Below are 24,849 nucleotides of genomic sequence, written 5' to 3'. Positions count from 1 at the left end.
GCACCGACCGCCATTTTTTTCCGGGTCATCGGGTCGCCGATGACCCGGAAAGGTTCCGATCGCCGCTATTGGCTGATCTGAATTGATCAGCCTATAGCGGCGATCGTAAGCACGGGGGGTGTTAACCACCCCCCGTGCCGTGAAGCTAAGATGGCCTGCTATGATTTATAGCAGGCCATCTTCCCCGACCGCTGTGTGTGAACACGCAGCGATCGGGGAAACATCGGGCGTAAATTTACGCCCTGATGCGCCAAGTACCAGGGCGCGAGGGCGTAAGTTTACGCCCGATGTCGTTAAGGGGTTAATCTCTATGTGTTATGTGAACTGCGTAAGACAGCCTGTCTGATTCCCAACCACCTCTGGAGGCCAAGGGACAAACATCAATAGGATATTTATGGCATATCCAGCAGAAATACCCCTTTAACCCCATCACAGCTTATGATATACAGTTAAATAAAAAAAAAAAGACCTTTGCTGGGTTGGGAAAAGGCTAAAAGAAACTTTTCTCACCAATATTTTCCCTTTAAAGCTAATCTGTATGGCTCAACACCATTCTGTAGTTTTTTTTCCAATCCATGCCTGGTCTAGGGCAGTGATTCTCAAACTATTTCTACTGGAGCCTCCCCCAACAGACCAAGGCAATGCCTGGGCCTCACCATACTGACCAAGAAGGTGCCTGGGCCTCACCATCTGTGGTGAAAGTCCATTTAAAGGAGAAGTCCGGCCAAAATTAATTTTTGATATGTTGTTACTTATGAAAAGTTATACAAATTTCTAATGTACATTAATTATGGGAAATGCACATATACTGCTATTTCCCTTAATTTAGTAGATCAGGAAGTGTTAGAAATATCTCTGAAGAAGTGACGTCACGACCCAGGGTGTAATTCCTATGGAGTGTCCAGCAGGGGGCGCTCTCTATATAGAAGTCTATGGGACTTTATTGTTTCTATGGGTTTCTATGTAATGTAATGTAGTGTACAGTGCTTTATTGAATGAATACATCTATGGAATACTTTGGGGAGCAAGTGTCCTTGCTCCCCAAAGTATTGCATAAATGTATTCATTCAATACATTCAATACACAGTAAGCCCGCCGATCCGCCGCATTTCCGCCGAATTTCCGCCGCATTCCCGCCGATCCGCCACACGCTGATCCGCCGCATTCCCGCCGATCCGGACCATATACATTGAACTACAGCTCCCATCATCTGCTTATAGTATGAACAGGTGATGGGAGCTGTAGTTGGGTAATGGATATGACATGCCGCCGGGCGCAGGGGGGAGCCGCTCAGTACACAGGAGCGCTCCCCCCTCCTCCTCCTTCCGGGATAACTTCCGCCTATACCAGGCATGTCCAAACTTTTTTCGAAGAGTGCCAAATTTGATGAAGTGAACATGTGCGAGGGCCGACCGTTTTACATGCTACATGCTATATGCTTTATAACACAGGCAGATAATAGCAAGCTGGATACCTGGGGGGCCGTAAAAGTTCGGAACGCGGGCCGCAAATGGCCCTCCGGACGGACTTTGGACATGCCTGGCCTATACCAATGCTGACTCCCTGCCTGGCCGCCGCTCTCCGCTCACATATACCGGCTCCCGGCATCAGCGCGGACACCAGGATGCATCGGGAGCCGGTATGTATGGGGGGGAGAGCGGAGAGCGGCGGCCAGGCAGGGAGTCAGCATTGGTATAGGCGGAAGTTATCACGGAAGGAGGAGGAGGAGGGGGGAGCGCTCCTGTGTACTGAGCGGCTCCCCCCTGCGCCCGGCGGCATGTCATATCCATTACCCAGCTACAGCTCCCTTCACCTGTTCATACTATAAGCAGATGATGGGAGCTGTAGTTCAATGTATATGGTCCGGATCGGCGGGAATGCGGCGGATCAGCGGGAATACGGCGGAAATTCGGCGGAAATGCGGCGGATCGGCGGGCTTACTGTGTATTGAATGTATTGAATGAATACATTTATGCAATACTTTGGGGAGCAAGGACACTTGCTCCCCAAAGTATTCCATAGATGTATTCATTCAATAAAGCACTGTACACTACATTACATTACATAGAAACAATAAAGTCCCATAGACTTTTATATAGAGAGCGCCCCCTGCTGGACACTCCATAGGAATTACACCCTGGGTCGTGACGTCACTTCTTCAGAGATATTTCTAACACTTCCTGATCTACTAAATTAAGGGAAATAGCTCTATATGTGCATTTCCCATGATTAATGTACATTAGAAATTTGTATAACTTTTCATAAGTAACAACATATCAAAAATTAATTTTGGCCGGACTTCTCCTTTAAAAGCTGAAAATAATGCTAGGGCCGCCTGTCACCCATCTCCCAAGCTCTATATACTAGTAAAGAAAGTACAAAATAAATTAATAATGTTGCTAAAATGGAGATTTTGGAGGACTGTGCAGAACCTAGTTATTTTTGTAACAAACTGGCTCTTCAGCTGGGCCTCACCAACAACTAGGGGGCGCCTCACAGCGCCTCACTCCTTCTCTCCTGGTGCCAGTATTCAGATGAAAAACTTGTCAAGCCAGGGTGTCAAAGAGGCGGGCTTCTCCTCCGCTCTGTCTTCCTCCTTGGGTCCGGCGCGCTCTAGCTTCAGAATGGCCTGTCAGCTGACGGAGCGCTCAGCCAATAACAGGCTGGGACCGCCGCGCCCTGTGATTGGCTGAGTGGCCTGTCAGCTGACGGAGCGCTCAGCCAACCACAGGCCGGGACCGCCGCAGCATGTGATTGGCTGACAGGCCATTCTGAAGCTAGAGCGCGTGGGACCCGGTTAGGAAGACAGAGCGGAGGAGAAGACCTGACAGGTAATGTATGCTGCAAAGACATCGGCATGAATGCTCAAGTCCACCTCTTACACCATACCTCACCACACAAATAAAATTTTTTCATTCATTACTAGCTCCAGTAGAGAAGGGAAGCACCAGACTAGGTGTACATTGAACAGAACTACCAAACAGTGGTGAAGGTTTTGGAGCTTTGTTAGGCCATACAGATTCACTTTAAGAATGTGAGGGGAAAAATCCACATACATGCACATATGAGTTTGTTTGTGGTGTTATTTTTCAGCCTATGGAAGTACATGGGAGAAAAAAAGACCACAAAATTAGAAAATCATAAACATGGTAAGAGCATGGAACAATTCTAAAAAAAAAAAAAAAAAAGTCAAGACAAAAAATGCCTAAAAGAGCTAAAAAAAAAAAGTCAATAAATGACGCTATCTAGTTATTTTGTCTCATATAGATGGAAAAAAACACCATGTAACAAATACAGTGCGATTCCACTGCCCCACAAGGGGGATTGTGGGAACGTGTCTGCACTGCTGCATGCCAAAAACAGGCTCACAGCTTAGGGTATGTTCACACTGAGCAAATGGGGCAGAATCTCGCCTTGCTCAGTGTCAGACCGCATCTCTATGGGAGGGCTCAAAGAATGTCAATCCTTTAGCGAAGGCGCGTGAGCCCACCCATAGCGATACAGTCTAACACTAAGCAAGGCGAGATTCTGCCCCATTTGCTCAGTGTGAACATCCCCTTAGAGAAAACCAGGAACTGATCAGATCTATGGGGGAGAAGAACAGTACAGGAATGTTAGCTAAAAACAGTACATTGCTATTCCTTTAGGTGTCTGTATGTGGTACCGATCTGATTTTACTAACTGTGCTGTGTGGGAGGGCACCGTTCACACTGAGCTCCTGATGGAAGCCGCACACACTTATACCAGGGTTTGGCGTCCATTGTTTCCATGCTAACCTTAGCTTGCTGTACTTTCTCTGTAACTACTGATGGAGACTTTGAACCACCTCTCGCAGTCAGCGATACTTGTTATACTTCACATATAAAGGCTCGCCTCCCTGTGATACAGAAGCAATGAGGGCGCTCCCATCACCACACAGGGCGGCCGCCATAGACACTGAGGAGAATCACCAACACCACAGCTTCCCGCCCACAGAACCAACCCACCGCGCCTGCGCAGTATAGACTATCACGCGGACAGCGCGGGAGGGAGATGACGCAGGCGCAGTAATGATTGTGTCGCCAGTTACGCTGGTTGTTATGGAAACCGGTCCACGCTTTGGTTGGGCTGAGAATCCAACATGGCGCTTCCCGGGACCGTCCGCCGTCAGCTAGACTCTGTGACCCGGAACATCTTCAGTGATGGCAGGAGGACGGTGCCGAAAAAGAGCGATATCACGGAAGAAGGGGGTGAGGACCGGGGAGGGGGGTATAAGGGGCAGATACTGCTGGGGGGAGGGGGATAAGGGGCAGATACTGCTGGGGGGAGGGGGATAAGGGGCAGATACTGCTGGGGGGAGGGGGGTATAAGGGGCAGATACTGCTGGGTGGAGGGGGGGGGATAAGGGGCAGATACTGCTGGGGGGAGGGGGGGGGATAAGGGGCAGATACTGCTGGGGGGAGGGGGGGGGATAAGGGGCAGATACTGCTGGGGGGAGGGGGGGGGATAAGGGGCAGATACTGCTGGGGGGAGGGGGGTATAAGGGGCAGATACTGCTGGGGGGAGGGGTATAAGGGGCAGATACTGCTGGGGGGAGGGGGGTATAAGGGGCAGATACTGCTGGGGGGAGGGGGGTATAAGGGGCAGATACTGCTGGGGAGGGGGGTATAAGGGGCAGATACTGCTGGGGGAAGGGGGGATAAGGGGCAGATACTGCTGGGGGGAGGGGGGTATAAGGGGCAGATACTGCTGGGGGGAGGGGGGGATAAGGGGCAGATACTGCTGGGGGAGGGGGGGATAAGGGGCAGATACTGCTGGGGGAGGGGGGTATAAGGGGCAGATACTGCAGGGGGGAGGGGGGATAAGGGGCAGATACTGCTGGGGAGGAGGGGGGATAAGGGGCAGATACTGCTGGGGGAGGGGGAATAAGGGGCAGATACTGCTGGGGGGGAGGGGTATAAGGGGCAGATACTGCTGGGGGGATAAGGGGCAGATACTGCTGGGGGGGAGGGGTATAAGGGGCAGATACTGCTGGGGGGATAAGGGGCAGATACTGCTGGGGGGAGGGGGGATAAGGGGCAGATACTGCTGGGGGGATAAGGGGCAGATACTGCTGGGGGGAGGGGGGATAAGGGGCAGATACTGCAGGGGGGAGGGGGTATAAGGGGCAGATACTGCTGGGGAGGAGGGGTGATAAGGGGCAGATACTGCTGGGGGAGGGGGGATAAGGGGCAGATACTGCTGGGGGGATAAGGGGCAGATACTGCTGGGGGGATAAGGGGCAGATACTGCTGGGGAGGAGGGGGAGATACTGCTGGGGAGGAGGGGCAGATACTGCTGGGGGGAGGGGGGATAAGGGGCAGATACTGCTGGGGAGGAGGGGGTATAAGGGGCAGATACTGCTGGGGAGGAGGGGGGATAAGGGGCAGATACTGCTGGGGGGAGGGGGGATAAGGGGCAGATACTGCTGGGGGGATAAGGGGCAGATACTGCTGGGGGGAGGGGGGATAAGGGGCAGATACTGCTGGGGAGGAGGGGCAGATACTGCTGGGGAGGAGGGGCAGATACTGCTGGGGGGAGGGGGGATAAGGGGCAGATACTGCTGGGGAGGAGGGTGTGAGGGGCAGATACTGCTGGGGGGAGGGGGGATAAGGGGCAGATACTGCTGGGGAGGAGGGTGTGAGGGGCAGATACTGCTGGGGAGGAGGAGGATGGTGTGAGGGGCAGATACTGCTGGGGGGAGGAGGGTATAAGGGGCAGATACTGCTGGGGAGGAGGAGGATGTGAGGGGCAGATACTGCTGGAAGGGAGGGGTATAAGGGGCAGACACTGCCAGGATGAAGGGGTATAAGGGGCACACAGAGCTTTGCTGGGATTTATACAGCAGTATTGCACCAGGAGGGGCCCCTGTTATATTGTCTTCATACTCTACACATTTACTAAAAATGACTCTTTATCCTAGAAGGCCTTAAAGATTTGGCCACTAGATGTCTCACCTCCCTGCAATTTCCTCCTGTCCACTGCCTGGTTGTCTAGGACAGCAGAGAGGCCAAGACAGAACACAGGAAACAGGACTCGATATGCTGCCGTGTGCAGATTTATAAAGACCCTGGGCTGTATGCCGCACCCTGTCATCCTGTCTGCCTCCTCTACAGGGTCTCAGACTCTGACCACCCATAAAGTTCTGAGCAGCTGTTCCCTGTGTAAAGGACAGTGCACAGTGCTGCCCCCTATATGTAATTCCCCCCACCTCCTCCAGGCTTGGCAGCAGCAGCTCAGCGCTTAGGGTCCTATTAGACGAAGTGATTTTTAATGATAGCAAACGAGATTGTTTATCGTTAACCTGAAATTGTTCACTATATTACACAGAACGATAGTCGTTAGTTACGATTGTTACTATGATCGTTTCCTCCATCTGATCCCAGCAAGACAATGAACAATGTGCAATTACACTGAACGATTAGTGAACAAATGCGGAACTTGAGCGAAGGAATGTAGAATTACAGCGAACGATTAGCGAACGTTAACAATGATTTTAGGTTCAGATCTAAATCAACGATCAACGACACACGAACAATTTTTCAATCATTGCCTGCAATTACACAGAACGATTATCTTTTAAATTTGAATGATATAACAATTTTTTGCACGATAATCGTCCCGTGTAATTGGGCCCTTACTTAGTTTAATCCCTTTCTTGCTGTCAATCACTCTTATCATTTAAACAAGAAATATGTATTGGTGGCTGATCGGCTCTGGCGATTTCTCTGTACTGTTGTATTCGCAGCTGATCGGCTCAGGTGACTTCTCTGTACTGTTGTATTGGTGGCTGATCGGCTCTGGTGACTTCTCTGTACTGTTGTATTGGTGGCTGATCGGCTCTGGTGACTTCTCTGTACTGTTGTATTGGTAACTGATCGGCTCTGGTGACTTCTCTACTGTTGTATTGGTGGCTGATCGGCTCTGGTGACTTCTCTGTACTGTTGTATTGGTGGCTGATCGGCTCTGGTGACTTCTCTGTACTGTTGTATTGGTGGCTGATCGGCTCTGGTGACTTCTCTGTACTGTTGTATTGGTGGCTGATCGGCTCTGGTGACTTCTTTGTACTGTTGTATTGGTGGCTGATCGGCTCTGGTGACTTCTCTGTACTGTTGTATTGGTGGCTGATCGGCTCTGGTGACTTCTCTGTACTGTTGTATTGGTGGCTGATCGGCTCTGGTGATATCTTTGTACTGTTGTATTGGTGGCTGATCGGCTCTGGTGATTTCTCTGTACTGTTGTATTGGTGGCTGATCGGCTCTGGCGACTTCTCTGTACTGTTGTATTGGTAACTGATCGGCTCTGGTGACTTCTCTGTACTGATGTATTGGTAACTGATCGGCTCTGGTGATATCTTTGTACTGATGTATTGGTGGCTGATCGGCTCTGGTGACTTCTCTGTACTGTTGTATTCGCAGCTGATCGGCTCTGGTGACTTCTCTGTACTGTTGTATTGGTGGCTGATCGGCTCTGGTGACTTCTCTGTACTGTTGTATTGGTGGCTGATCGGCTCTGGTGACTTCTCTGTACTGATGTATTGGTAACTGATCGGCTCTGGTGATTTCTGTGTACTGTTGTATTGGTGGCTGATCGGCTCTGGTGATTTCTCTGTACTGATGTATTGGTAACTGATCGGCTCTGGCGATTTCTTTGTACTGTTGTATCGGCTGATCGGCTCTCGTGACTTCTCTACACGATTGTATTTGCGGCTGATCGGCTCCGGTCACTGATCCTTCTTCTCCCGTCTCTTTCAGAGGTTGACATTGTCTCTAGTTTGCCGCTGCAGATGTCGCTCTACTTCAACGTGTTTTATTTCCCCTTCTGGTGGACGTGTGATGTTATCGCGCTTCAATTAAAGGTACGAAGGGAAACTATCCAGGCTTTCAATCTCCCCAGGCTGTCCCTCTCCTGTTGTTACAGGACTGTCTCAGTCTGTCTCTGGAATCCATGAATTGTTTTACATGATTTATTCTGCACTTCTTGTCGGCGTCATGGATCACTGTAGCAAAATAAATGGCATATGGTAGCTCTCTGCCATGATGGCGCTGCATCTGGCATCTCTCGAAAAGATTAGATCATATAGACAGCGAGCAGCCCCTGATCATAATGAGGAAAACAAGGCTTCTGTCCTCGAAAATCATAGAGAACTCCATGCCGGGACATCACAAGTAGTGGTGGGGCCCTCTGAAGTGTCCGGATGGGCTCTACAATTACATCTTCCCGAAAGTAAAGAGTCACAGGTTTTTAGATGTGGTTATTATGTATTTGTATGTCTAAAGACGTGATTCTGGAGAACCGGTCTGTGAGGGCTTGCTTATGTCTTCTACAGTGCCTACTACCGGATAGATGTAGTATAACACCTGCCTCCTCAGGTGTATGGCCCAAGTCTGCCAGAGCAAGAGGCAACCCTGTGTGAAGATCTCCTCTGTGGCTTATGAGGGCTCCTGGGTGGGCTCCTCTGTGGCTTATGAGGGCTCCTGGGTGGGCTCCTCTGTGGCTTATGAGGGCTCCTGGGTGGGCTGCCCTGTGGCTTATGAGGGGTCCTGGGTGGGCTCCCCTGTTCACAGATCTCCCCTGTGGTTTATGAGGGGTCCTGGGTGGGCTCCCCTGTACACAGATCTCCCCTGTGGTTTATGAGGGCTCCTGGGTGGGCTCCTCTGTGGCTTATGAGGGGTCCTGGGTGGGCTGCCCTGTACACAGATCTCCCCTGTGGTTTATGAGGGCTCCTGGGTGGGCTCCTCTGTGGTTTATGAGGGCTCCTGGGTGGGCTCCTCTGTGGCTTATGAGGGGTCCTGGGTGGGCTGCCCTGTGGCTTATGAGGGGTCCTGGGTAGGCTCCCCTGTACACAGATCTCCCCTGTGGTTTATGAGGGTCCTGGGTGGGCTCCTCTGTGGCTTATGAGGGGTCCTGGGTGGGCTGCCCTGTGGCTTATGAGGGGTCCTAGGTGGGCTCCCCTGTACACAGATCTCCCCTGTGGCTTATGAGGGGTCCTGGGTGGGTTCCCCGCTACACAGTTCTTCTCTGTAGCTTATGAGGGGAGCTGGGTGGGCACCCCCTCTGTGATTCCTTATAGAGACAGATGGAAAGATCTGGACCCTGTATATTGTATTGTGAGTTGCCTTCTGTGACGTTGTCAAACATCTTTTTGTTCCTTCTATGTATTACTATTTCCCTTTAGTCTCTCTGTCCTACCTGCATTTCTATTATGTCTGGACAGTCCATTTAATAGTGCAGTGGCCCTCCTCAGCCACTGGGCCCCATTGCAGCTGCCCTGTCTGGTATTCTTTACAGCTGGGAGAGCCATGTTAACGCCCCATTGACATTTGTGCTAGTTTTATGCCCTGTTCACATGGCGTTTACCCTGCAGACTTACCATAAGGTCCAGATTTACCCAGCAGAGGCCAGAACATTGCCCCCATTGGGCTGATGTTTCTCCTTTATAAGCCTCTTTGTCCTATACAGTGGGCCCTGGGGTATAAAGTATACTGCGCAGTAATATTGTAGCCAGATATGTACAGCTTTGTTCACACTTAGGTCAGCGGATCTGCTGTGGATGATCCTGTGCGCTGTATGGGAGCTGATCATCGTCTCTTGCTCTGTATACACTTCCCTTGTCGTCCTCTTTGTGCTCCCTCCACGTTTCTTCTGCCCTGGCGACACCTTTATCTCCTCATTTACTATTCTCTTATTGTGGTGTTTTTGGTGTTAATCTGTGTATTTTGTTTGTTGTCTCTTTCTGTGTTCTCGTAGTACGTTCTCCTTCCCGATCACTATAAATTCATCCTTGTGACTCTTCTGATCCTGATGTCTGTGATTGAAGTCATTCGATTATATCTCGGATACAGCGGAAACCTTCAAGAAAAGGTAGGAAGACTAGGAAAGTCTTGGCAATGACGGTATGTGGTTGTCACCTCAGGAGTCGTTCACCCTAACCTGGAATAAAGACATATCACAAGTCACAACAACTGTGATGAAGATTCCTATTGAGATGAATGGGATGAGGATATCTTACAGATTTCCCTGAAGCTTGCGCTACTTAGTGTGCACAGGGCCTGATTTATGAGCGAGTCGCCACTATACATTGATGACCTGTTATAAAAGGTTTGCCGGCATGTACTGTAATTATCCAGGTTTAGGAAAAAAAACACCCCTGTTTGATGTTGTGTGTGATATTACAATTCAGCTCCATTCACTTCAATGGAAGCAAGCTGCAAAAGCTACTGTCACGCCCCTCCTCTTCGTGCAGTTCTCCTCACCATCCACAAGCTTAGATGCTGCACATTCTCTATATACTAGTATAACACTTGTCCGTGTCTTCTTACTGCTCTAACATTGATTTCTTTGGTGGACAGTGTCCCCTAGGCAGGGCTTTAGGCAGTCGGTCCCCCTCTTACCTGGGGAGAATGACCCAACTGATGTGAAGCCCCACCTAGGTGACACTGCACATAGAGTAAGGGGGGGTGACAGTGTCACTTTAAGCCTGAAGAACCCCTTTAAGTTTATCTTAAACCACTGGTTATTGTGAATCCAGTCAATAAATTTGTATAGTACATGATTAGACGCATAAGACATGGCGGACCTCTCCTGTGCTGCAGCTGCGCTCTGTTTACATGAAGCATGATGGCCGCTGTATGCAGTGTCTGTGTTGTAACTTCTCTGGATATTATGACGTCTGATTGGCAGAGAGGGATCACGTGACTACAGCCTCTATGCGGTTGTTGGAAGGATTCAGAGCCATAACCACATGGTGCCTCTCAGCCATTCAGCCCACACATCTTTAGGTCAGATGATCTCAGGAAACGAACGGGATACTCACACATGCATTTTGCGTTTCGCCAGGTTCCTGAACTGGCCGGATTTTGGCTGCTCAGTATCCTGTTACAGCTGCCGCTTCTTCTCTTCCTTCTGATTGATCCCGGTGTGGAACCGCTGCCTCTCGAACGAGCGTCGCACGGGATACTGACAGCGTTCCTGGCCTTCCAGATTCCTGTGTCGTCACTTACCCTACGGAAGACCACCAGGCGTCTTGCTGGGAGGTTTCATCAGCTCGGGAATTTGGAAGAACATGCGTAAATGGTCCCAGTCGCAGGGGAGTCGTGATGGCGCTGACAGAACCTCAGTGCAGGACCGGCAGCACATTCAGCTCTTCTGCCACCATCTGGAACTCAGAAAGCTACTGGTTTTGTCTGGTGTCCCATGTGGCATTTCCAGCTGGACATCAGGAGCAGTGGATGCAGTTTGGCCTATGCAGAGCTTTCAATTGACAGCAAAAAGGCCTGGTGTGCAGGTAAAGGGTTAAGTGGTCGCATCTTATGGGGCATTTGTAACTATTACTGACGCTTCTCGCTGTGTCACTTTATAGTGTGTTTAATTTTTTTTCTATGTTTAACATAAAATTTTATTTTTTTAATAAAAACATATCACAACCTGTCTGATTTTTCCTCTGCGGGAACGATGTGATTACACCCAGATAAATGGCGACATCTGTAGCATAGAGAGGGTTCTTCTTCATAGAAATGTGAGACAATGTGTAAGAACTGAAAGTGAACTATTTTTTCTTGACGTCTGTTTGGCATAGACTGGATTTTTGGGACTTGCTGCGATTTGAAGGTGTTTTCCATGATGATCCATAAAATGTGATTTTAGGATGCGTGCAGTGTTCCCTCTGGCCACTAGATGTCAGCACAATTGGGATTTAATTACAGTGTTTGCCTGGTGCTGTCTTATAGCGCCCTAACCCCCCATGTAGTTGTCCAGTCATATACTCAGAGGGTGCCACCCTGGTGTGTGGGTTGTTATAGGGTCACTGTTATTTTAGAGGCACATCAACTTATGTGGTGAGCGACGGGACGGCTGCTAAAGCCACTTGTGGGTGTTTAATGCAAAGAGACCTCTATACGGTATTGGGGTGCCATCTGCCTTAATGTCTCTGTGTGATTGATGGATAGTCAGGCATCAGTGGGGCTTTCTATTTGAATCATTTATGGCAATTCCACAGCACCCGTCTCCATAACTGGGGTCCCTGGAGGGGTCTGCACCTCACACAGACTTCAGCTGAGAGCCAGTGTGCTAACATGCAACCCCCTCCAAAGTCGGATCCTCCGCCCTTCCTCTGTAATGACCCTAATGCTGTAAAACTAAACATGGAGATCATTTCAGATCTGCCTGGTAATCATCTGAAAAAAAAACCCCAGGAAGTGTTGGATCTCTTACATGCTTGACATGAACAGTGCCCAATGAAATCCACTGACTTAGGTCCATTGGGCCTCCAGCATGGTGTCCACAAGCTACATTGTTTTGTCTAGTGTTTTGGATGGGATCTGTGATGGAGACTTGTGGATATTGAACACCGCCTGTATTTCTGCCAGAACTTACCACTACACAAATAAAAGGATTTCCAGGCATGTAAAAAGGGTCCATGCATTGAGATTCAGCCACCCCTTTGCTTTTGTACAGCCCTTGTTGGATTGGTTTCTTATGTCTCTTATAATTTAAAACAAACTGTAATAAGGATAAAAGAACTAACGTGTGCTCACCTTCCCGGCTCCAGCGCTGGGGGCTTCATACCACCAGTCCGGTACCCAGCCGCTTCCTGGTCTGGGTGGGGACCTCGGTCGTAAGGTGTAAGTCAGTGGCTGTAGCCGGGGACCGGATTGGCTGCCGATTCTTTTTACCCCCAAATGGAGGAGCTTATTTCTCCTTGTAATGTAATTGTGGTTTAAGGAGCCAGTTACACGGCTCGGTTATCATGCAGAGAGGGCTGCCTGAAGATTTCTGGATCGTTTGTGTGAAAACTTTTACTTTCTGGATTTGTCGTATAGACATCCCATTACACAGAGAATGGTGCAGAAGATCAACAAGGATTCACTAACCTGTCAAAACAAGGCGAACAGCTTATTTGACGGCTGTTTACTGAGCCTGTTCCTCAGTCCATAGGATGCTGTGCACCCCATGCAGGCTATAGGAGAGTCTTTTTGGCTGATGTAGTGGAGTGTGAGCACTGTAATAAAATCTATAACCCCGTCATGACCAAAATACGTCTTATGTCAGCAGGTCAAAACTAGCCTGGTACTGGTCTCCTGTGCAGAATATCATGGGACCTCGGATTCTGCATGACAGCAAGGCCCCTTCAGTCAAGAGCAGAGAAACCTTCCATTCTTGTAGTTTAACCTCTTAGATGTTGGGGTCAAATTGTGATTGTAGTTAGAGATGAGCGAATCAGATTTGTGTTACTTTGTGTGAAGTGGCCGGCTCCGTACAGAGGGATATGGCTATGGCTGTATCCATATTCACCAGACGGTCCCCGGGCGGTATTCTTCCTCTGCACGAGTCGACAGCCTGAGGGATAGGAGCGCAGATCAAACAAATCTGATTTGCTCATCTCTAATTGTATTTAAGTGGTTTCTGGACTTTTGTTACCTTATCAGCATCAGGGTGGCACAATTGCTGGGACGCATATATATTGCTATAGCGGCAGGGGGAGCCTAATGAAAGCCCCCAGGTATGCCTTATATTTGTGCCTACTCGGTTCTCCTGCAAGGCCACCTATCAACGTTATGTTGACATGATAATGCACTGCACAATCTGAACATTGCATTTCAAAATGCTTTTGTGGGACAAATAAAAAGTTAAAATTAAAAATATAAATTTTATTATATTAGATATAAAAAAAATCCCACGCCCGTCTCCCAAAAATATACACAATTTCCCCTTACTAAATAATTTTAAATAAAACAGAAAAAATAAATACGTACGTGTATTCGGTATCACCACATCTGTAACCACCTGAACTATAATATTATCTCATTGTTTATCCCACATAAAAATGAAAAAACTGCGCCAGACTTGCTTTATTTTGTGCATTTGTTTCTGAAAAATAGGAAAAGAAAGTAATCAAAAAGTTTATATGTACCTTAAGATGGTGCCTATAGAAAGTACAACTTGTTCCACAAAAAACAAGCCCTCATGAAGGTATGTCGACTAACAAATGAAAAGATTATGTCACTTTTAAGGCAGTAGTTAAAAAACGAAGGAAATTGCTTAATCATGAAGGGGATAATATAGGGTGAACTTTTTTATTCTTTTAATGGTTGACATTTGTCATTATTTGGTTACATAGTCTCGTACATCAGAGTCGTGTGTTAGAGGTATACGGTGAATCCAGCGGTGAATCCTCCAATGTGAACAGAGCTGTGATATCTTGACTTGTATTTAACGTTAAAGTTTTGACGTCTCAAGTGTCTGTTTTGTTGGGCCAAGAAACGGCTAGGATAATACAATCACAAAGGCCTCTTACTCTGCTGACTAGTCAGTGCCTACACTAGTATTCTGGACCTTACAGATAATAATTGGTTGAAGCAGGGGTAGAAAAAAAAAATACTTAGCCCCAGTCCCCCTCAGCTCTTGGCTATATCCGTTCCAGCGATGTTCTGTCATCTTCCTGCTTATAAGATGAGCGTCCAGGATCAAGACCTGCTGCCTTAGCCAATCACTGGCCAATAAGGGACATTGCTGTGGTCATTGAGTGGCTGAGATAGCCGATCCTCAGCTCTTGTCCTGGAAGCAGAAATAAGGGAAGGTTGGGGCTCGGTACGTATCAGGGTCCCCCCACCCCCCCCCCATACCTTAACCTCCACAGCATATACATTTTTACACAGGGGCTGGTGTATCCCCTTTTTAATAATTTAAAAGTATATCCGTGTTTTAGGATGAATTGAATGCAGTCTGACTTCTTCTTCTTCTTTAAGTCCTCTTTGAGCCCTAGACTTTCGTGTGACCAGATTGCGATCTTGGTGCCGGAGATGTATACCATGCGCTCCTCTAATTATACCATATTATCACTTCTAATGACTCACATTTGCTGTCTGAACACAGAATGTTATCTGTTCCTTTTTCATTTACGTTTTTATTTCTTCATTTTTGATACTGCCTTGGATTACTTTTCTGTTTTCTCCCTTTATTTTAACCCCTTGTAGGGTCTCCTGTCATCATGGTTCATCTTGTTTGGCTCTCTGTATTCCCCACAATCCTGCAGACCCCTTTAAATCTGGCCTTGTTTTCCTGCTTGTTCCTCTTCCCCCGCTCCCTCTCATCCTTCACACCATCTGTTGCTTGTTAGCAGAGAGAACGACTTTTCTGAGGCAGATTCTGCACTCCTTCCTGTGCCAAATTTTTACATCCTTCTTTGATTCTTACTCAATCTCTGTCACAAACTGTGTTTATAACTTCAGATGGAAACCATAGTGCCCCTGTCTAGCCTGTCTGTGCTAGAGGTGGTGAACGTGCCAAGACATGGCTATCTACACTAAACAGACACCAGTTCATGTGTCTCACAGAGCTGTATTATCAGTATGTGTTTTCTGTTTAATTCAGCTTAAAGATTGTATAGGATGGATGATCCTGGGTACAAAGACATATGGGGGCTTATATATCGGTTGGTGACATTTTATAAACAAAATAAGACTCTCAAAACCTGCACCTTACTTACCAATATATAGGGGTTTTTTAAAGCTCCTTCTTGTCTAATCAACATTAGGCAAAACTGGGCCAAACTTACAGATTTTTACAAGATCGGATGATACTCTGTAACTGCGGCCATGCTCTCCGCAACAGCCGATGTCGGAGGAGAGGAGTATTGGATTCCATTGTGCCTGACCCTTTGTACCCACAGGAGATAATCACAGGAGAAGTGACTCGCTGCCAGTTACTTCTTGTATGCGGCCTCCTTTACGTTCATTACGCGATAACCCCAAGTTTACGGATCGACAGCACGAGACACTGATCTACTGAAATAGTATGAAAGGATCTGAAGATCTACCACAATAAGCCTTAGCTACATGGCAGCTTGCCTCTGGCAAAAAATGGCAAGTTTATCATGTGACAACTGCAAAATTTCAATAATGTACTACTGTAATCCCGTGGGTAAAGAAGAAACATTTACAGGAACTTGTATCCCATTGTAAAGCCTAAAAATAAGTTATACAAGAACCGCCCCCCACTGGGCCACAAGTTCTAATAAAATGTGTGTTCTCCCTGTACCTTTTCTTGCTTCTCCCCTTTAATTGCACAGTGAGTGAGCCCCATTCAAGGCCATATGCACCCTGCCATTCTGATTTCTATCGAGGTTTCCATCTCTTTTGGTGGGCAATAGTTCGATGGTATGCAGCAATGTTCCTTCCATAAAAAGTTATGGAACCCTGACCTCCAAATATACAATTTAATAGGTCTTTCAGGTGCAAGATGGATCTGGCGACCTGGCAAAACACCATGGCTTCTGTTATACATGGAAGATATACTAAGGGATAATCAGAGGTGTGCCAAGCTTGGTATTTCAGATGCAAGAACAATAGAATCTGCGACAGAGCCAGGGATAAACTGAGGTCAAGATGAGAGCCAAAGGAAACAATAGTATGAACGAGCCTGGGCCAGATGCATAGAGGGAGAAACCTCTTAACCAGGTGAATGCAACAGATCAAGCAGAAGACGCCCCAAAAATCGCAAAGTGGGAGCAGGAAACCCAGAGACGTCTCAAAGAAGCCAACGGCAGAAGGAACTTATTAAAGGCATATTTAGCAAATTCCTCCCTTCTGACATTGTCAATTTTAAGACGGGTATCCTGTTCCTACTTGGCGATTATTGGAGCGTCTTCTGCTTTATCTGTTGCTCTTACCTGGTTAAGAGATTTCTTCTACGAACCTGGTCCAGGCTCATTCGTCCTATGCGTCCACACCATTGGCCTAGCATCATTCATGGTCCTCTGTGAGCTGCATAGATCCTTTCAAATAGCAGCACTCTATGGTGTTGTGCGTATGCTTGCACAACCCGACAAGGTGAGTGTGTTATCTGACACATCTGTAGCCATACAAGATCTATTGTAATGATCATACTGCACTAGAAAGTGCTCTCACTCTTTTTCACCTTGAAGGACACAATAGAAATTCACCAAGCGAGGCAAGAACACTATGGGGGAGATTTATCAAAGGGTGTAAAATTTAGACTGGTGCAAACTGCCCAATGCAACCAATCACAGCTCAGCTTTAGGCTCTGGTGAAAGGAAAGAGGAGCTGTGATTGGTTGCTGTGGATAAATCTCCCCCTATGTACTTTATGTACCTGAAATACTTTCAAAGCCTGATGAGCTTATCCGGAGAAGCTGCAGAGTTCAGAACCAGAAAGAGGTAACCATTGTTGCAGAAGAGAAGGAGCAGAGCTACACTGTATTGTGTACCCGCCTCATAGGTCCCTTTCCCCAAAGGGATCAGAAGAGGCTTGAGGCGGGCACTGCATATGGAATCGTGTTATTAGAAATGGAGCATTAACATCTTAGGGATCCAAGATCTTTTTTTTTTTGGTCCAAATCCTTTCTAGGGTAAATTCACACGGGCGTCTCGCACAAGAAATCCGCATTACACATATTATTCTTATTATTATTAATACATGTATTGCGGATTAGCTGCGGATTTCTTGTGCGAGACGCCCGTGTGAATTTACCCCTAATGAAGCATCTTGGTGTCGAGGATTTGCCAGTTGACTGAATATTTAGACACCCTCAGCTTGTGATTTCCCAAAAGACTGAAATATTGTTGCTGTGTGTGATGTCTACCCAGCGAGTTATCCAGGCAAGCATTCATGATGATCCTGCATGGAGACAGAGCTCAGAAACCTGGTTTATATTTTTTTATGATAGCTGTAAAGGTGATACATTGATGAAAATGCCAGAGACCATGTCAAGATTTCACACAATGGTCTCTAAAATATAGAAAGAAACTCAAAAAATAGGAGCGGGAAAACAATAAAGATGGAAGAGCCAGAAGGTAAATCTCTAATAACATCCACAGAAGTCTCAGACCAGGCTCCATAATAAGCAGAGGCTGGAGAAGACCTACTGCTATAGGACATCCTGAGAATGCTTGGAAGACAAAAGGAATACTGGACTGTATGTTGCATGTCTTTCATTTGTTTTCCTCCTGGATTTGGATTTTCTGGATGCTTCCTAGAAAACAAACAAGTTCCTGAAATCGAAGGAAGATTCAGGTTTTAGATGGCTGACACTGTTAGACACTGAGGGCGGGTTCACACTACGGAATTCTCGCGGACAATGTCCGCGGAATTCCGTCAGCTGTCCGCCCGCACATCTGGGCGCCTTTCCGCCGGCCCCATAGACACCATTCTATGGGCCGGCGTATTCCGCTATACGCTGAAAGAAGTGTCATGTCACTTCTTTCAGCGGATCGTGGAATACGCCGGCCCATAGAATGGTGTCTATGGAGCCGGCGGAAAAGCGCGTGCCCGTGCGGGCGGACAGCTGATGGAATTCCGCGGACATTGTCCGCGAGAATTCCGTAGTGTGAACCCGCCCTGAGTGTGAAGTGTTTTTTTTTTATCTTGGCAGATTCAGAAAGTACAGCATGTTCGGCCTCTGGCCTTTTTTCTTCTCCCAATAAGCTGAAAAAAAGAAGCTTGTGGACATTGTGTGTGTGTGGACATGTGTTTTGTCTGTTCTTCTTTCTTTATTAAAAATCATTGAATCACGTGCTGAAAGAATCACATGGCTCTTCTAGTGAGAAAAACACTGGAGAAAATGTCTCAAAAATCACACTAGCCGGAGAGGAAGACTTGAAGGACCTGATCAAAGAAGTAAAGGGGGTTGATCACAGTATCTGCAATTAGTTTAGCAAACCAGAGGAGTCTCTATACAGAGAATGGAACCCTGAAAGCCGACAATTTTTTTTTAATTTTTTTTGACATGTTTGATCTGAGCCTTGAAGTCAATAAGCAGAAAGAACCTGAAAGAACCTGAACAAGCAATGTGCCCACATGTCCGGTCTGTAGTGGGAATGATGCAGGAACGGCATGTAGAAAGGGAAGACATTTCTTCTATTTTGAGTACTTCAACTTGTGGATAAACGGGAAGGACATGACAAAGGAGCGGAAGCTCCCGGACAAAGACGGGTCAATAAAATTTTCTATTGCGGTAGAGTTTAGAAAAACCGAACATTGTATATGGTCAGAATGATAATTTACCATGACCAGAAGCAAGCTGATAGCCATTAAAGGAGAAGTCCGGCAAAAATTTTTATTAAAGTATTGTATTGCTGCCCAAAAGTTATACAAATCACCAATATTTGGATAACATGGTGATGTCTCTACCTGGATAACAGGATGATGTCACTTCCTGGATAACATGGTGATGTCACTTCCTGGATAAAATGGTGATGTCACTTCCTGGATAAAAAATGGTGATGTCACTTCCTGGATAAAAATGGTGATGTCACTTCCTGGATAACATGGTGATGTCACTTCATGGATAACATGGGGATGTCACTTCCTGGATAACATGGTGATGTCACTTTCTGGATAAAATGGTGATGTCACTTTTTGGATAACATGGTGATGTCTCTACCTGGATAACAGGATGATGTCACTTCCTGGATAACATGGTGATGTCACTTCCTGGATAACATGGTGATGTCACTTCCTGGATAAAATGGTGATGTCACTTCCTGGATAAAATGGTGATGTCACTTCCTGGATAACATGGTGATGTCACTTCATGGATAACATGGGGATGTCATTTCCTGGATACCATGGGGATGTCACTTCCTGGATAAAATGGTGATGTCACTTCCTGGATAACATGGTGATGTCACTTCCTGGATAACATGGTGATGGCACTTTCTGGATAACATGGTGATGTCACTTCCTGGATAATGTAGTGTTGTCACTTCCTGGTTAACATGACCCCACTCCCAGAGCTGTGCGGGCTGTGGCTGCTGGAAAGGATGATGGCAGGGGGATGCTCAGTGTCCCTCCAGTGCCCTGTGTCCCACAGCTCTGGGAGGTGTTACAGCAGGGTCAGGTATTGGAGGGGAGATCAAATCAGCCAACAAGCAAGATCGGCTGATCTTCGATACCTTCACGCCGGCTGATATCAGCTAATTGAGCATTCCTGGAAACAGTTGTTAGCGATTATCGGCCCCTGTAAAAAGGCCTTAAACCGAGGACAGGATGAGAGGCAAAGTACATGGAAAGGTCCGAACCTCAACCAGCAGGCAGTGAGTGTGAGCTGGGACAGTAGACGGCTCACCAGCTCCGGTTACAGCTGCTCTTAGTATTACGCAGAGTATTTATACATGATGGATTCAGCAGCAATGGTCCATGAGGGTAAATGAGGAGCTTGTACTGAAGGAATGAATATTCTGGAGTCTTAGTTTTACACCTAAAAGAGCTCAAGGAGTGATGATAGAGAAAAAGGCCTGTACTGACCGGCCACCCTACGGGTGCCATTCTCCTGTTGCCCATCCCGGCTCCATAGCACATCCTGATCTATTCTGGACACACAGCAAGGTCTTGCAGAAACCGCACCAATCCCCTAAAATGAGGACAGGAGAGGTGCTGCTTCTGGAAGATGAAGGCTCCAGAATACCCCTTTAAGGTGTCTGTCTTGGCTGGTGCAGCAATAGCAGTGATATGGGAGAGCTCCAGGTTTATGTGGGCCCTCAGGCTGTAGGACCTACTTACCCAAATCAGTGCTGATGCCTTCTCTAGCATATTGATATATTGATTGAGATATATTGGATACTTCCATGCAGTGCTTCCATTACTCAGAAGAGAAGACTTGGGCGCGGGCTGAGTGCTGCGCGGGGTCTGGTCTCCTTCGGGGCTAAAAGACATCAGTAATAATAATGATAAGTAATGACAGTGATAAAGATAGAACTAGATGTAAACTATAGAAATAATAATATCAAAGGAGTTAGATTACAAACAGGATTTATTGCTTCACCAAAGGGAACATGTGAATGGCCACAGATCCTCTCTCCAAATGGATTGGTGGCCATGTGTAAACCCTACCACTCCATCCATTATCTGTAGTATCATTGACCTCATTACTCGCAGTAATGGTATATTCCATCCATTGTCTGTAGTATCACTGACCTCCTTACTCGCAATAATGGTATACTCTGTTCATTGTTTGTAGTATTACTGACCTCCTTACAGTAATGGTTTATTTTGTCCATTGTCTGTAGTATCACTGACCTCCTTACAGTAATGGTATACTCCGGCCATTGTCTTAAGTATTACTGACCTCCTTACAGTAATGGTATACTCCATCCATTGTCTGTAGTATGACTGGCCTCCTGAGACGTGAAGGCACCAACTGCGTTGTACTGCCTGGGTGGTACTACCCACAGTGTAGTGGCTCGTGGAGGGGCCGACATCTCTGGCATTTCCTGATGAGACAACCCTAACCCCAATAATCCAATGCTTTGCATAAATGTACATACTTACCTCTTCCTGGTATCCCTCTATAGTGACCCTTCAGGGAGCGGCTGTGTCCTAAGAGGATATGAAACATCTCAGAAGACATAGAAATAATGATAGGAAAGAATATGTTTGTCTTGTGTTAATAAATGGAAATGATGAATATGGACCCATGCCCGATGAGGAGACCTTGGGATCCTTGAAAGCTTCTGCTTCTGCTTATGAAAGCTTATGTGACTTTTTTACTTAGTCACATAAAAAAGCTTCAAAGAATTCTGAGAAGAACCATCCTGACAGCAAGAAGAAGAAAGAAAGCGGAGGAGATGACTATTGGGTGGTATGGGGGAATGAGCCGGGAGCCCTAAATATATTATGGGGGGAACTGAAGCCTCTAATCCAGACGTCTACCTACACTGGGATTTATGTCCAGCCACAACGTTCTCCTTATCACTGCAATATTCCGTCTGGCTTCTGTTTCAGTAATGTCTCCATTAAAGGCATATTGTGGCAGCAAAAAAATGTTTTCTTATTCACCTGCGTTGATTCCCTGTGTGCCCCTCAATGCACACACTTCCCAAACATTTTTCCTCTGCCCCTGCCCTGCTCGCCATGACCCACAAGCATACTTATATATTCTTCCACGGTATATGTGAATTCATGGCAACTAGGCATCAGGGCGGACCATCCAGCCTAACTAGTCACGGTCTTGAATTGATCACAGAGAGGCAGGCCTTGCTGTGTGTACCCACTCCGACCAATCAGTATTCCATTTAACCTCAAACTCGTTCTCCTTTGCAGAGAGCCAGAGGAAGCGTCGCGTGGCCCCTGGTCCACAGGAGACAAACTGGCAGCAGGGTCCAAGCGATGCTTCCAGCGACGCTCTGCAAAGGAGAACAAGTTTGAGGCTATATCGAATTCTGATTGGGTCGGAGTGGGTACACACAGCAAGGCCTGCCTCTCTGTGATGAATGCAAGGTACTGCGCTGGTAATCCCGCCCAGAGAGACGCAATTATAGACTATACTGCTGGAGAATATATAGGTATGTATGTGGAGCATTGGCAGAGGAAAGAGTGATATGTGTGGGAAGTGTCCTGATGGGTTTGCGAGGTTTGAAGGCTTAATAGCGATTCTGAAGCTGATCGGTTCCCTTGAACTGAAAATACAACAAAAGAACCTGAAGCAAAATTCAAAGTTCTGCGCACAGCAGGAAAGTCTACAATGTATAGAGCTAGAGGCGCCTCTCAATATGTTATGCTGTGGACTTCTAATAAAGATGGCTTCCTCCATACATGCTGCCATGTAAATGACCACAGACACTTATATAAATATATATATAATTTATTTGTCAGAAAACGTTCACAAAGGATAAAGTAACAATTGTTGAAATGATTTTCTATCCACAGGTTAAAGGTCTATTTCCACATTCCAAATGAGCAAAGCCAACAGGAGCCCAACGCTGAGACCCCCTCTACCTCCACCAGCATTCGAGCTGTCACCGATATCTTCTCCCTCCTCCTCTATCCTATCTTTCCATTCCTCAATCTCATTCTCACTCGGACCAGGCTGACCTCTATAGAAAGAGGAAGGTTTAGGTGGGAAGGATAATCCTGACAAATTTCCCGTTGGGAGAGGGTTATGAGAGCTACAAAACCGTAGATCACGCTCCTCAAGAGAGCGCAGGTCTCTTCCCCGAAAAGCCGGTGGGGAGGAGCAGGTCACTGGGGAGCTAGAGACCCCCGGCGAGGACCGAAACCAACCCCACAGTGATCGACAGCTACAGTCACAATGCCATGGGTTCCCATTCAGACGCAAAAACTGCAGAGAGGGTAGGGAGCGCAAACAATCTCCGGAGAGGGATGGCAGGCTGTTATTGAAGAGGAAGAGGATGGTGAGGCTGCTCAAACCACTGAAAGCCGCAGGGGATATAGTCACAAGACGATTGCTGTGAAGCAACAGACGATCCAGGCTTGAGAGACCAAAAAAAGTGCCGGCTGGAAGAGACTGCAACAGATTCCCATACAAGAACAACTGGGTGAGGTTTGACAGGTCCCGGAACAATCCATCCTAAAGAAAGAGAGAGACCAGGAGAGGGTTATTAGCTGGAAAGTCATCCGGGCAATCGCTGGTGGAAAGAGATTAATAAGCACAACCAAAAAAACAGCAAAGAAATAACAGGTGGTGGAAGGAGTGCTGTAGGAGGATCACACTGGTAAAGTAAGCAGTTTATATATAGGACATGACAGCATCCGCTCCAGATTTAAAGATATACAGGAGTATTTAATTGACAGTCTTTAGCGCATATAGAATCTGTCGGACCAGTGGAGCAGCTGGCAGTGCCATTACTCAAAGGATGGCTCTTAAAGGAACCCTCTAGGAAATAGTAATACGCTTTGTTATGGCTGATCGGGGCTCTAAAAGGGTTTCTGTCCTCAGTGCCCTCTAAGTCTGTGAATCTGGGTGGAGCTGCCCCTTCAGGCTGTACACTTGGCATAACAGATGTGGTGAAGCATGACACTCATTCACGATGTGCTGCCCCTTCAGGCTGTACAGAGGGGTGGAGCATGACTCCAATTCACAGAGTGCTGCCACTTCAGGCTGTACAGAGGGGTGGAGCATGACCCTAATTCACAGAGTGCTGCCACTTCAGGCTGTACAGAGGGGTGAAGCATGACCCTAATTTACAGAGTGCTGCCACTTCAGGTTGTACAGAGGGGTGGAGCATGACTCCAATTCACAGAGTGCTGCCACTTCAGGCTGTACAGAGGGGTGGAGCATGACCCTAATTCACAGAGTGCTGCCACTTCAGGCTGTACACTTGGCATAACAGATGTGGTGGAGCATGACACTCATTCACGATGTGCTGCCCCTTCAGGCTGTACAGAGGGGTGGAGCATGACTCCAATTCACAGAGTGCTGCCACTTCAGGTTGTACAGAGGGGTGGAGCATGACTCCAATTCACAGAGTGCTGCCACTTCAGGTTGTACAGAGGGGTGGAGCATGACTCCAATTCACAGAGTGCTGCCACTTCAGGTTGTACAGAGGGGTGGAGCATGACTCCAATTCACAGAGTGCTGCCACTTCAGGCTGTACAGAGGGGTGGAGCATGACCCTAATTCACAGAGTGCTGCCACTTCAGGCTGTACACTTGGCATAACAGATGTGGTGGAGCATGACACTCATTCACGATGTGCTGCCCCTTCAGGCTGTACAGAGGGGTGGAGCATGACTCCAATTCACAGAGTGCTGCCACTTCAGGCTGTACAGAGGGGTGGAGCATGACCCTATTTTACAGAGTGCTGCCACTTCAGGCTGTACAGAGGGGTGGAGCATGACCCTAATTCACAGAGTGCTGCCACTTCAGGCTGTACAGAGGGGTGGAGCATGACCCTAATTCACAGAGTGCTGCCCCTTCAGGCTGTACACTAGGCATAACATAGGGGAGCATGACCCCAATTCACAGATTGCTGCCCCTTCAGGCTCCTTTAGGCATACCATTGGTGGAGCATAACACCAATCCACATGTCAAACTGGACAGAATCCGCCAATTCCTGCAGGACATACAGCAGCAA

General features: G+C 47.3%; 3 protein-coding genes across 3 annotated transcripts in view; 2 read left to right on the top strand and 1 right to left on the bottom strand.

The window, feature by feature from the left end:
• The first annotated feature begins 4,078 nt into the window (after window positions 1-4,078).
• On the top strand, window positions 4,079-11,093 carry TMEM17 (transmembrane protein 17). The gene is made up of 4 exons (XM_069979610.1): window positions 4,079-4,229; window positions 7,773-7,876; window positions 9,769-9,882; window positions 10,858-11,093. The coding sequence occupies exons 1-4, from the start codon at window positions 4,121-4,123 to the stop codon at window positions 11,089-11,091; spliced, it is 561 nt and encodes a 186-aa protein (XP_069835711.1). The 5' UTR covers window positions 4,079-4,120; the 3' UTR covers window positions 11,092-11,093.
• An 18-nt stretch (window positions 11,094-11,111) lies between these two features.
• The window catches only part of SLC43A3 (solute carrier family 43 member 3), a 102,864-nt gene continuing 89,126 nt past the window's right edge, over window positions 11,112-24,849 (top strand). Inside the window, exon 1 of the mRNA XM_069979611.1 lies at window positions 11,112-11,305. Within this exon, the coding sequence (XP_069835712.1) occupies window positions 11,215-11,305 (91 nt within the window). The 5' untranslated portion in view covers window positions 11,112-11,214. The remainder of the gene's footprint in view (window positions 11,306-24,849) is intronic.
• RTN4RL2 (reticulon 4 receptor like 2) overlaps window positions 22,597-24,849 on the bottom strand; it is a 33,492-nt gene continuing 31,239 nt past the window's right edge. The window contains exon 3 of the mRNA XM_069979608.1: window positions 22,597-23,343. Within this exon, the coding sequence (XP_069835709.1) occupies window positions 22,684-23,343 (660 nt within the window). The 3' untranslated portion in view covers window positions 22,597-22,683. The remainder of the gene's footprint in view (window positions 23,344-24,849) is intronic.

Source organism: Dendropsophus ebraccatus, chromosome 8 (assembly GCF_027789765.1).
Source record: "Dendropsophus ebraccatus isolate aDenEbr1 chromosome 8, aDenEbr1.pat, whole genome shotgun sequence".
NCBI lineage: Eukaryota > Metazoa > Chordata > Amphibia > Anura > Hylidae > Dendropsophus > Dendropsophus ebraccatus.
Note: the sequence above shows the minus strand (reverse complement) of the source record. Positions and strands in the feature narration are given on the sequence as shown.

Coding starts and splice junctions, on each gene's coding strand:
- TMEM17 (XM_069979610.1), top strand. CDS start 4,121: ATGGCGCTTCCCGGGACCGTCCGCCGTCAGCTAGACTCTGTGACCCGG. Junction 4,230..7,772: donor CGATATCACGGAAGAAGGGG/GTGAGGACCGGG, acceptor CGTCTCTTTCAG/AGGTTGACATTGTCTCTAGT. Junction 9,883..10,857: donor GCGGAAACCTTCAAGAAAAG/GTAGGAAGACTA, acceptor GCGTTTCGCCAG/GTTCCTGAACTGGCCGGATT.